We start from the raw sequence: 13,714 nt of genomic DNA on the forward strand, positions 1-13,714 counted from the left end.
GTTTGCACATATTTTGCACCACCTATTAAATGAATTCCCTGTATAAATGTTAGTGCATAAATGTTCATATTCTGTCATGTGGAATCGACCGCTGCCTATGTGACACAAACATTGTCACTGGGTTTTAGTCACTTCTTTTAAGCCATTTTTCTTTTTTTTAGCATTTTCATTTTAATCACATTTGTAACATCTGTTTCTTGCTATGTTTAATTTCGGTGGGTTTGTTTTGTTTTGTTTTTTGGGGTGTTTTGTTTTTTTGGGGTTTTTTTGGAATGTTGAAGACTTGAAGACAGGAATGTCTAGCTTCAGTACTGGAGGATTTGCAATTCTCAGATACTGCAACAGTTCTGTTGTTGCTGCATTTACCTGCAGTTTATCTAAAGTATATCTGTCTGGGTATTCACAGTAGGTTAAACAGTGTGAGAGTCTATCGTGGGGAAGGCCAGCTCATTCCTCAGAACAGTCTGAGCTGATACAAACCTCCCATCACACCATGGGGCACACAGACAGATTGACAGACGGATTGGCAGGTTTTCCTGGTGTATGAATTTTATTTTAAACTGTTATTCATTCATGCTATATTTCTGTTATTCCTTAACACGATGACATAATAATTGTTCAAATGGTTTCATGTGAAGTCATTTTAATGTAAATGGCCACCAGGCTTTCAAGGCAGAAAGTTTAGTATTTTTAAATAAAACAAATACTTTTTAAAAAAAATTTCCTATTGTACAACTGTTGTGTTTGTTTGTTTGTTTTCCAAAAGTGGATTCTCTACATATTACTTTTCAATATATGACAAGCTGCTATAGGCATCTAATAGGTTGTCAGACAAATGAAAATGACATCAGGTAAATCCTTAAAGCCTTATATCATTCAAAAGCTTTTCAGGGAGCGTGTATGATGCATTACAATTCCAATACATACATTTTCATTTCCATTGTTATTCTAGACAATGGCTTTATGCTTGCTCTTTAGATGACCAGCAGGAGGACTAGGATTTTACACCGGGGCTTCTCTTTCTGTTTAAGGTCGTGCCATCTGCCTCTGAGCCCTGGCCAGCAGACGCTTTAGATATATAAGCAGGACTGGGATTACAGGAGGCAGGACGTCTGTACGACTCTAATACCCAGGACTGGCCTGTGCACTCCAGTCACTAAGTCAGTCAGAGAGGGAGACGGTAAAGGGCGCGGGGGGGGGGGGGGGGGGGGGGGGGGGCGGTAAATAAGAATCCTATTCCTCCTGTACCTTTAAAGATTAACTGATATTCTACTCTGTCCATTCTGGGTTGAGGTAGAAGGAGGAACACGGACAGATCTCAGCCCGGGGAATGTAGGTCTCCTCTAGGCCAGGCCAGCGAGGGTAAAGCAGGCTTAGAGCCATAATCCTCTGATCAGACATCCATATGACAGGGAACAGGAGGAGGCTGGGCAGTCTAGATTTGACCAGCCGAGAGAACCTCTACAACAACCCTCAGTCTTCCCAAACCAGGAAAAACCAGCAGATTTCTCAGCATCAAAGGAATCATAAAGATTCAAATGCCAACTCTGATATCAGTGTCGTCACTGACGTATCCTCCCATTATAACACATGGTAACAGTGACCAAGTGCTAGTGAGAAGCTGTATGCCTCTGAAAGAACAATCCCAAGTGTTTCAAATACAAGCTTTAAATGTGAGATGAAGATATCAGGGATTGCACTGCTAAATCTAAACGAGTTTTCTTTCCGGATCCTTCAGGACAGGGGTGCCGAAACTCAGTCCTGGAGAGCAGCAGTCTTGCTGCTTTTTCAGGCCAACAAACCACATGTGGTCTCTGATTGGCTGAAGAGTACACACACCTGTTTTCCAGGTACAAATCAGCATGTAATTAAGAGGTGAAAACAAAAAGCAGCAGGACCCTGGCCTTCCAAGACCAGATTCTGAAGATCCTGCTTCAGACCAGTCCAGATGGGACAGAGGGAATGAGAAGCAGCAGTGCTCTACCGGTGTTTGTGCTGATTGACAGGTACGTCTACTGAAATATTAAATTAAATATTTCCCTGTTGGACATGCAATGTGTTTTTCTAAATCTGAAGCATTAAAACATGACAACGATTGAAACCACATAAATTTCCCCTCTTCCCTTTCCTTAACGAACCATATCATCCAATCCACTCTCCGCTCTGCAGTAATAATGCAGTATTTTCCTGGCCTGAGGAAACACACACACACACAGACACACGCACATATACACACACAGAGCATCTGCGAATGGCTTAAGCTGTTGGCGGATTTTACAGCCTGAGTGTCATCAAGAAAACTTCCTGTGATGTCAGCTGACCTTTAATGAGAACATAAGAGGTGTGTATTCCCAGAATAGTTCTGACTGTAAAATCATACAGATAATGAAGAACCAGCCACCTAGACAAACACAGAGGAAAGTGAGTCTTGCGGAGAGATAGGTAATGGGTTTCCAGGATTTTCTATCCTGCTGTGTCGCTCCCCAAGCTTACTTTGAAAGTCAAAGTAAGCTTTTAAGAAAGCAGTGCTGTCATTTTAAGAGAGCAGTGGCTGTATTTCATGGAGATATAAATGAGGAGTAAATAAACAATCGAGCGAACCACATTTTATGAAATAGCTGAACTGATGAAAAAGCTCTGAAAACGAATGATACTTCAACTGTAAGTATACACACAAAACACACAAACACAAAAACTGAGTTTTGTTTTTTTTTTTTTTGTTTTTTTTTTTTTAATTTTGGCATTTCCTTGTTTGCATTTATATTAAGCAAAGTGCATCTTATTTTTCTTTTTCTCATCAACACATTGCACAATACATAAATAATGATGCATATAAAACGTCTTCATATTTACACGTAATAATATATTTATATATAACATAAAATACATTTTAGCTTTTATTTCACTTAATTAAATCTTAGTCATTTATTAAACAAGTCATTGGGGAGGTTTTCTTTTTTTTTTTCCAAAACATCTTCTGAAGAACTTCTTCCTCACTCACAAAAACTGAAAAAAAAAAAAAAAAAGAGTCTGAAAGAAGGTAAGGGCTAGTCTGTGTCCATGGCGACCAAAGGAAAAAAAACAAGAGGTGGGGCTTGTTGCTATCGGTTGTTGAATATAACCTCCAGCCAGCAGGGGCAGCTGCTGATAAATTGTCTGGTGTAACACTGGCCCCAGCCCTTAACGAAACTGATCTGGACGGTGAAACCCGTCCGGGGTTGCTGCGTGAACTCGTGATCGTTGGGTCTCTGTAGACTGTTGGCCTTCTCGAAGTCGAAGGCCTTTATGGAGAAGCCGGGGAACACTTTGTGAACCAGTAGCGTCCGTGAGTCAGGATTGTCCAGTGTGGCTGACTTGATGAAGATAGGGTAGCAGCTGCGGTTATACACCCAGACGCCATCCTGCTCCCGCGTTAGCTGGATGCCGTAGCCGATCTTGGCCCGCACCATCTGAACCAACTGGCTCCTGTTGTCTGAGCTGAGCTGACCCAGGCAGAAGCCGTTCCCCTGAGGTAGGTCATAGAAGATGTCCAGGGAAGGCTCCTGGACCGAATAGAGCCGGCCAACACGGGTTTTCTCTTCCCAGTACGCCACCACACACCAGTGGGCCTGCTCACCTGACTCCTGAAGAGCCTGGGAATCTGTCAAAAGGAAGAGGAAAGAGAGACGAGGTTACAACACTGCACAAACACACACACACACACCAAGCACCAAGCCTGGTTATTACACCAATAAAGTTTGATAGAAGTAAAAGGTAAAAGTTCATAAAGTTCATTAAACGCTACAAAGAGAACAGAGAGCCATGAAAGAGTAGGGTAATGAACCAAAGAGGTCTGTAGAAGGAGTCTCTCATAACATCAAACCATCTCCCTAGAAACATCTTCCTTAATAACACCAAATATCATTTGCATCCTTAATTTCACCGTCCAAGAAAACAGCATAGGAATGTGTGGAATTTGCACTCGGGAAGCAGCCCAAAAACAGCACGGGGCAAGGAGCCACCAGGGCCTGTTTTCAGAGGCATTAATACTTATCTTCTGTCTGGCTCTTGTATTTTTGTTGTAGGCTGCTTAACAATGTTCTGACGTCAAGCTCACACATAAATCTGTCCAAATCACTGTTTTATGGCAAATCACTTCATTACACAACAGGAAATTATAAGTAATAGTTTGCATATAAAAAAGGCCAACAAGGAAATTTTTGTCTCTTTAGAGGCAAATAAAAAGCCAGGTTTGTCAGTTCCATGAGCCGTCTCTTCCAACAAGTGTTTCACTGGTACTTTGCACAAATCAGTGATCATTACACAACATCCAGTCCAAACTAACAGAAAGAGAGAGAGAGAGAGAGAAAGAGGTTGAATACGTGTGATGCCAATACTCCAAGCAACACATGAACACATGCAGTCCCTCCCTTTACTCTCAACATGGTCTAACTCTGTGTGTGTGTGTGTGTGTGTGAGTAGCTCTAAACTCCAGGCGCTCACAAACATGATGAGAGGAGACACTGGGAGGTACAATGCTAACTTCTTGTGTTTCCCTGAGCGGAGGGAGGAAAAAAAAGGCCAATGGTGGCTCTAGTTTCCTACCCCTAAACGTGCCTCCAGCCTCTCCAGCGCCATATCTCTATCCCACAGAACGCTGGCTCCAGGCTCCGCTGCACTGGAAGGTTGCGGGGAGGGAGGGAGGGAGGGGTGTGGGTGGGCTGAGAGGCGAGGAAGCCCAGCCAGGCACACAGCACAGAGAGAGAGAGAGAGAGGGAGGAGGCTTTTGGGTTTCTCTCACTCTCTCTCTTTCTCCTTTCTTTCTGTGTTTTTTATCTGTGCTACTTCTGCTTCCTCTTTTCCAATTCTAAGCCCTTCTAGCTTTTAATACCACAGTGGCCTCGATAGCAATACATATGTCTTAAACACATACACACACCAGTACACACACACGCTACAGAGAGAGAGAGAGAGAGAGAGATAAAGAGAGAAAGCTCTCAAAGTGAGCGGCAATTTAGAAGCCTGAGTGTGTTTTTCATCTTCGGTAAAGAAGAGATGTGAGGGGTTAAAGGGTTAAACTCCCAGCACCCTAAAGTCGTTTGGGCTCTCTTAGTTTGTTCTGCCTTCTCTCTCTCTCTCTCTCTCTCTCTCTCTCTTCCCCCCCCCCTCTCTCTTTCATCTTGTTGGGACAGCCAGTGTACCTAGTAATTTGGCAGGGCTGCAGAGAGGGGACAGGAGGTTAGGGTAATTGTGCTATATCTCTTATGACTGCTTGGCTCTGTTATTAGCTCAGGACCTAGCCTTCATTAGACAGTGGGGGAAAAAAAAGGCAGACGAGAGAAGAAGGGGGAAAAATTCTTTCTATAAAACAACAGGCCATTCGTTTCCTCTGTTTTGAAGGCACATGCTGAAGGAATTATTCTAAATCCCATTTTGTGGGCAAACAGGACAAACTTTTGTCTATTGCCTCAGAAAACTAAAACATGTGTACTCGGAGAAGATCTAAGCCAAATTTTTTGAGATTCGTTGTGCTTCTGCAACTTAAGGTTCCCACTCACAGCTCACCTGTAATGCTAGTCTATATGCTAATACACAGAGAGAGAGAGAGAGAGAGAGAGAGAGAGAGAGAGAGAGAGAGAGAGAGAGAGAGTGCCATGGCGTCTAGGGTCATTATACGGCTGCCTGTCTGGGCCTGTCATCACAGCTTGAAACCACTGAGCTATTTATCAGCCACACACACTCTTGTAGGCATTCACTTTAGTGCCTTTTCAGAGGGGGTAGGTTTCGTAGACATGCAAACACACACACACACACACAAGCACGGGCACAAGTAACTGCCAACCCAACATCGTTTTACTCAGAACTATTATGCTCTGTGCTTAAATAACATCCTCATGCAAAGCTTAGCTGGGTTGTTTTGTCTGTGATAGTAAATATAAAGGTACTAAGGCAGAGGTATTAGGTTCTGACTCCGCCAGGTCAGAAACAGTCCACTGTTGAATCACATTTACACAACCTTCATCACACATATCAGATCAGACCTGGACCTGGAACACTCAACCGGCAAAACACACAGCTCGTACTACAAAACTCTGAGCACACGCGTCTGTGTGTGTGTGTGTGTGTGTGTACGTGTCGCCAAGTTACCCGCCTGTCTCTCGCTCTTCCGCTGCCGTGACGCCCAGCTGACGAGACTATTTTAGCTGGTCTTGCGAACAGGTCGCCGTGACGACAGCATGGCTAGCATGCATTCCACAGTAACACAGTTAAATAAGATCATTAGGACTGAGCAAGAAACACTAGCAAGCTCAACAAACACACACGTACGCACAGAAGCACACGCACACACACACACACCCACAAAGAACTGAGAAAAGCCGAGGAAGACCATAATGTGCAGAACTCCATCTGTGGCAACGTGCTGGCCGTGGACTGTGTGTGTGTGTGTGTGTGTGTGTGTGTGTGTGTGTGTGTGTGTGTAAGTTCACAGCTTGTTCTAACAGCCCACGTGCCAACAGCAAATGGTGAAAAAACAGTACTGAGTACATACACACGCACACGCACACACACGCGCACACACACACACACACACACACTGGCTAACATTAGCCTTACACATCAGTCTCTACATCCTACTCAGGACCTACAGAATGTGTATGTAGGTTTGAGAACTCCTATCAGTTTGAGTCTATACATTCATATTCCTGCATAGACTATAGACTAATTGCACAAGTAGGCCTGAATGAAATTGTGTATTGCAGTGCGTGGATGTATATCAATTACTGCATGTCTGTATAGGTATGTGTTTATAGGTTACAGCTCATCTGTGTGTGAGTGTGAGTTACTGTTCGTTCTGCCCCCTGCCTGGCAGGATGTGTGTGTCCTCTTGTTGCAGACTCTATTTCGGGCGTCTCACTGCGACTAGCTGTCACCACGGCAGACGGGGTGACACCGCGGCCACTCTGCCCACCGACACACAGACGCCACACACGCTCCCCTCAACCCTCCAGCTTCTGTCTCTATCACACACACACACACACACACACACACACACACACACACACCAAAAAGGTAGGCTAGAGAAAGCCCTGCTTATCTGCTCTACTGAGTGGACAGTCCTACTGGCACCAGAAAGTCATTTCAACAAACTGGCTTTTTACGTTTTATCTCTTTGTTTCTTTCTTTCGTTCTTTCTTTTTCTCTCTCTTTCTCTCCCTTGGTGGCAGAGCGGTGCCTCCCTCTCTCCCTCCCTCCCTGCCTGCCTTCATTTCTGCCTTGCTTTTCTCTGCATGTTGTTTGTGTTGTTGCTGGCATCATTTCAAACAGGGTCTGAGGGATACTGCAGGAATGCAGCACAAAGGCCTCTCTCTCTCTCTCTCTCTCTCTTTTTCCCTTTCCCCCTCAACCACAGACCACTCCAAACTTTTAGTTAACATTAAGGGAAGCCAGCGGGGAGACAAAAAAACAACTCATTCCTTTTGAACAGACACACACTTTCAACGCAGGGGGTTTGTCACAGAGTGGGAGTTCAAACCCTATTGGCGTTTTTTTAGCCTCGGGTAACTACACCTAGCCTGCAGTCTATAAAGCCACCCCTCATTCTTTTGTTTGGTTTAAAACGTCTTCAAACATCTACATCCCATCAATGTAAATGGGAAAAAAAAAACAGGCCCTGAAAACCACTAAAATGATCGAGATAAGTGATGATAAATGAAATAATGCTGAAATAAGTTGATGGCAAACTTTACTCAATTAACTCATATAACTATATGAGCACTGAGGTCTTGTATCTTTTCTCTTTTTCAAGGTTATAGAATTTAAATAGGGAACCTAACATGGGGGTGTGTGTGGGGGGGGGCTGAGGGGGTAGGCTCCAGAGTCTGGACGTTGCGTCCATGCAAGCTGAACCTATTGGAAACAGGCGTGGGGTGGCGGGGTGGGGAGCCAGAGAGGAGGGGGAAGGCGTCCTGGGAGGCGCAGGACTGGAGACAGCAAGCAGTCTGAAAAAGTTAATGATTACTTCTGTCTGACTCCACACACGCTGCCGATCGTTACTATTCCTGGATGTACCCACACACACACACAAACGCTCACACACGCACACACACAGAATTTCTGTTCATGGTCCAGACGGTTTAACCTTCAATTCAGGGTATAAAGGACCAACAATGATAAACTCACAGTCATATACTAACACAGGCACATAGAGGACAAGTTTTATACTTGTTGATCTCAGTCACCATGGTTAATATTTGGTGTAACAGAGATGAGGTGGTTTTCTCCGTCTCTCTCCCCAGGGAAAGTGCACCCTGCGTCGGGTAGCTCATGTCTTAATGCTCCCCGTCCTAAGCACGGACAATGTGGGACAGGTCTCAGGCTCCGACACTCACAATACCTCATTCAAGCCAGGGCACGTCTGCACGCCCTGGGTCAAAGGTCACTGATTTTTTTCTCCTTTCTGTAGCTTTTCTCTGTTTGACCACAATGCAAAAGGGACACACGCTGGCTGAAACCAAACGTTGCCACACAAAAGACTCCAAGAGAGTCCCAAACAAACAGACTTATACATCAACATTGATGTTTCTATAATTACAGGAACTGAAAAGTTAAGCACATGTACAGCTGTGCTTAAATGCAACACCTCTATCTTGCCTTGAAAGCTAATGCCGTGAGAAATTCCATGACCCCCCCCCCCCCCCCCCCCCCCCCCCCCGCCCCAATCTCAATTTAGAGGGAAGGGTCAGTCTTTTAGCTGGAATAACAGAGGTAAACTGGCGGGGGGGATGTCCTGACTGATTTAATTAGAGGAGTGTAAGTTGATAATAATGATAAGGTCTAAGGAAGGTCTCACACACTCCTGCCCTCACACACTCCTCTGGCTCTTTGACTGTGTGTGTGTGTGTGTGTGTGTGTGTGTGTGTGTGTGTGTGCATCTTACAGGGGCGGCAACACTGTTATTGCCCTTCTATAAATATTATCTTTCTCTCCAAGCTTCAATGTCTTAAACGACAATCTCCTGAGAGGCATTCCCCTGCAATTAGCCAAGCTAAACTCCACACAGTCTAAACACTGAGAGAAGAGTTCGAATGGGGCAGAGAGGAGGAAAGGAGGAGTGGGCCAGAGAGAGAGAGAGAGAGAGAGAGAGAGAGAGAGGGAGAGGGAGGGGGGGGCACTGTGAGTTCAAGAGAGTTTGTGAGATAGGCAGAGACAGACAGAACGAGAATTGCAGAGAGACAGAGATAGAGAGAGGTGTTTCGTGACAACATGGCTTTGTTTGCGGGTCCTGTCCCCGTAGGATGTCTGTTAGAGGGGGCATAACGGAAATTGCCAATTAGGAAAAGGGGCATTACATAAGGACAAGATGCCTGTCTGCCCACTGCCCTGTTAGACAGGAAATGCACACACACAGTCCATAGGAAACCATTCAACACAGAGGAAATACTTGACTTTTCCTTCATTGTTTACTAGTACACAAAACACTATGAGAGCACTTTTTTTTAACACAGGGGCTGTTTTGTTCATTGTTAGCTATTTCAGAATCAAACCTTTTAATAACACAGCAAACTTCAAACATGCAAAGACTCTATCTGCTGATTGGACTATTTGTGAAGCGCTTGCCAAAGTTGGTCCCCTGCTGAAGAGTTGGCATAAATGAATGAGTCTCCAAACACAAAGGGAGTGCCCACTCCTGCCAACATATGTTGTTGGACAAAGGTCACTGACATAACGGTCCCCTCCCTCGACCAATAAAAAACGTCTCATGCGCGGTTACGTAACGCTCCTTGGCAAATCGCGTCACTTGGCTCATAATTATGGCTCCTCCGTTCTTCCTGCTTCGGTGACCAAGACGTTTTGCCCAACGTTCTGCTGGGGGGTTTGGCGTCGCCCACGGCGACCTCTTCTACGGCTCACTCCCGCCCCGTCTTTATGACACCGTCATAATCCCAGTTCAAAATCACCTTCGCTCCATCTTCTGCCCTTCCGCACAGGCAGTGTAAACAAACAGGAGCAAAGCGGAAAGCTTTGGCACCTCAGGTGATGATGTCATAAACACTGCAGGGCCCCTCTAAGTATTGTGCCCATCCCTGTAAGAGTCACACACACACACACACTAAAACACGCCGGACAGAACAACCGCCGGCATTGTTGCAAGTCCGGACTGTCACGCATCTCCGTGGGAACGGAACCAACGCCGTGGCTACAGTTAACCAGTCAGGCAAGTCGGGTGAAGCGTGTTTACTGTGGTGTGTGTGTGGGGTTTTTTGTTTTTCCTCTCTCTCTCCCTCTCTTTCTGTCTCCTCTAAATGATGATGATTATTAATTATAATCTATGTCTCCGGAGTACCGCAAACCTATCATTTTCCACAAGAGACGGCGGAGAGGCACAGACAGACTGGAGACCTTGCAATGAAGAGAAGAATGATGAAACAGTGATGCATGAGTGGATGATAAAGCTGTTTTAACCTGACTTTCATACACAGATAACCTGCTCCAACTCATTACACGTGAATGGTTGATGGGTTTGGTCTGGAAACACCATCGGCTGTCATATTAAAGGATGTGAATATGTCAAAAAAAACACACACTTTCACATGCACTGTACAATCTACCAACCCTACATATATATGTACACACACTACGCACACATTTACACACACGCGCGATCTCACACACACACACACACACACACAGAATCAGGAATGTTCCCCTCTCTTTTGATCATCTATCATACAATAGGTTATGTGAGGGGCCGCTGCTTTAGAGCACCAGGGCTAAACAATGGTCATCTTGTTCTCTACCTCCCTCCATCCCTCCATCCCTCCATCTCTCCATCTCTCCCTATTCCCTGGCCCACCCTGCACCATGCTGTCGGTAAAAGCTCTGTAAATGTTGGCTGTGTTTGCGTGCGGGAGTGGAACTGGGGAAAGGAAACACTGAGGCTTATTAATATTGTTGTGGTTTTGGAGAGAAGCCTTCTAGAGAGCAGAACTGGCTTCATTTTCAGAAAAACTCTCTCTCGCACACTTTCTCTTTCTCTCTCTCTCTCCCTCACTTTCTCTCTCGCTCTCTCTCTTTTCATAGCTGCTTACAGCCTCTTAGGGAAAGCCGGCTCCACGGAACTGTAAGACAGTTTCAAAGTTTGCATCTAACTTCCAACTCTCTTTCTCTCTCATATCCTTTTCTGCAACTTTTGTTGTGTTTAAGATCCTTCTCTATCCTCTGTCATTTTCTCCACTGTACTCTTTCTGTCTTTATAACCCCCCTCTCTCACTCTCTCTTTCTTTCTCTGCTGTTTTTCCAGATTTATGCAGCATAATGACACAGGGCGGGGAAGCCACGGCTGGCCAAAACCAAAATTAACTACCCGCCAACTGCCTGCTTGGCTATGGGGTTTGGAGAGGAAGTGGAAAGTAATGAAAGATCCTTGCTCAAGTCCACAGAGCAGAGCTGCTGCAGCTCTAAAATGACAGAGAACTCCCTCTGACCCTGCCTTTGAGTGCTGAGGAAAAATACGAAGAAAAAAAGTAAAAAAAAAAAAAAAGTACAACTGTAAGCTCAATTCGAAGTTTTCTTAAACTGACTTCTGAGGTGTTCTTCTGTTGTGAATGTTTGCTTTCCATTTTCAGGAGGCCACAGCAACCTTTCCTGCCCAATGCTTTTTCCTCAAAGAAATGATGTCATTTCCTGTGTGGCCTTTTCCGTCTTGGCTAACCCAAACAACTCAGGAATGAGCTTTGGGGGGGGGGGGGGGGGCAATCGAGCTTAAGCGACAATGGCCATTTTCTCCGGCTTTCTCCCGAAAGACAAGACGAGCCGACAGAGACTTCGCTCGGTTCTAACGGACCGACAGTTTGAAGAGAGTATGCAAGGACGTGTTTAATTCCCCCTCAGTCAGTACCAAATAAGTATTACAAGCCTCTAATGGGGTTCCAGTGTATAAACACGGGCGAGCACTGGACACTCAACAGGTGAATAGCCAATTTGTATATCTCAGTCTTCACTAAATGTCATTACCCATCAGCCACAGTGCATATCATACAAACCCTGGCAGAAACAATCAGCAACATGAAGCACATTAGGAGCAGCCAGTGTTTGTAGGTGTGCTAGTTCTAGCACTGGTGGCAGATTGGGTTTTAATACAGCAGCCCAAGTTAAATTTACCCATTAGGAGGAAATGGCAGTGTGACAGTAGGCTTTAGTCCAGGGCTCTGCGTGGGTCATTCTAGCCTGTCTGAGTGCCAAAGCTACTGCCCTCCGTTAGTGAGGGGGGGAAGAGCCTATCCCCTTTCACTGATCCCCCACCCCAAACACACACACACACAAACACACCATCTCCAGGGTCACCCAGCGCCGGCACCAGCCCACATGCCACACCCGTCTTCCACCTCTGATTCCACTCTCCCACTCTTCATCCTCCTCTCCACTCTCTCGCATGCACGCGCGCACGCGCACACACACACACACACACACACACACACACACACACACACACACAGAAGATAAAGATACCCCTGGCTCTAGCGTTAGATTCCCCCAGTCAGAGGAGTATACCCTGGCTGCTGTACCTGCATTTCTAATCTGCCACTGTGACCTGATTAAATGCTGAAGCTCTATAGCCAAAGCCACATCCACTGAGAAAGGCATCCAGCTATGAGTCCTTCATCTGTCTCCATTACGCATGGTTTCAGATGCCAAGAAAGACTCACGGAAACGTTCAAACTAAGAAACAAACACCGCATACTCTATCAGAGGCATCCTCAAAGAGCATAAAACATGGTTCTTAGAGTAATCAAAAAACGTCTCAAATTCAAGTCCATTTAAGAGTGGACTAGTGAGGGAAAAGGAGACCTAAAGGAGTGAGTGTAAGGGCAGGCAGGGCTAAGATGAACTGGAAATAGGAGAACCAAGAGTTCCAGCTGGCCACATTCAACTGTCTGTCTGTCTCTGTTTCTCTCTCTCTCTCTCTCTATCTCTCACACCCCCCATCTCTGGCTGTATCTGACGCAGAAACAGAAAGACAAGCTGTAGCGCTGTTTGTCTGGCTGAAGGCCCACTCTGCATGGCAGCTTGTCCCTGTCATATCGAGGTTAACTCTTAATAACCCTGACATTCCAGGACAGACATCACAGCTTCCTCATACAATAATCCTGCTTTGGCCTAGACACACACACACACGCACATACACACACATGCACGCACGCACACACACGCCCATGTACACACAGGGTGGCAAAAAAAAAAAAAACTGTATAAAAAGCTACGTTGTTTATTTTTGTTGTTGATTACATTTTGAAAACATTTCTTTCAAGCCTCTGCCAAAATTACTGTTTAGACGCACTGTACTTCCATTTTAACTACAGGTGAGCTATTTCCAAAATGGCATAATTACAGCCGGTTTTGATGATTATTTAATTAACGGTTAGCATATCTGTTATTTTAGCCTCACGGGAAGTCAACGCTCTTTTTTTTTTTTTTCATTTATTTACCATACATATCGAGGGGGAACAGAGAGACTGGTTTTAGTTTAGCTGGTATTTTCCACTAGGCTGCAAACAACCTCTTTTTAAACACACAAACTCTCACACAGACACACGCACACGCACGCATGCACGGCCACTGAAACGTAATAACACGGTTTGTTTGTTCAGCAGCACACAGCAGGATTAGAGAAAAAACAGAGGAATTCTTATGGTGAAATAGTATGTAATCAAATCACAAGTCAAAAAAAAATCTA

At 45.1% G+C, this 13,714-nt stretch overlaps 1 protein-coding gene across 2 annotated transcripts in view; it reads right to left on the bottom strand.

Annotated features, from left to right (window-relative positions):
* Positions 1-2,836: 2,836 nt before the first annotated feature.
* Positions 2,837-13,714, bottom strand: part of smad7 (SMAD family member 7) — a 20,924-nt gene continuing 10,046 nt past the window's right edge. For both annotated transcript variants that reach the window (XM_030768302.1, XM_030768303.1), the window contains one exon: positions 2,837-3,640. In XM_030768302.1, coding sequence (XP_030624162.1) covers positions 3,102-3,640 — 539 coding nt within the window. In that variant the 3' untranslated portion in view covers positions 2,837-3,101. The remainder of the gene's footprint in view (positions 3,641-13,714) is intronic.

Source organism: Chanos chanos, chromosome 3 (genome assembly GCF_902362185.1).
Source record: "Chanos chanos chromosome 3, fChaCha1.1, whole genome shotgun sequence".
NCBI classification, from domain to species: Eukaryota; Metazoa; Chordata; class Actinopteri; order Gonorynchiformes; family Chanidae; genus Chanos; species Chanos chanos.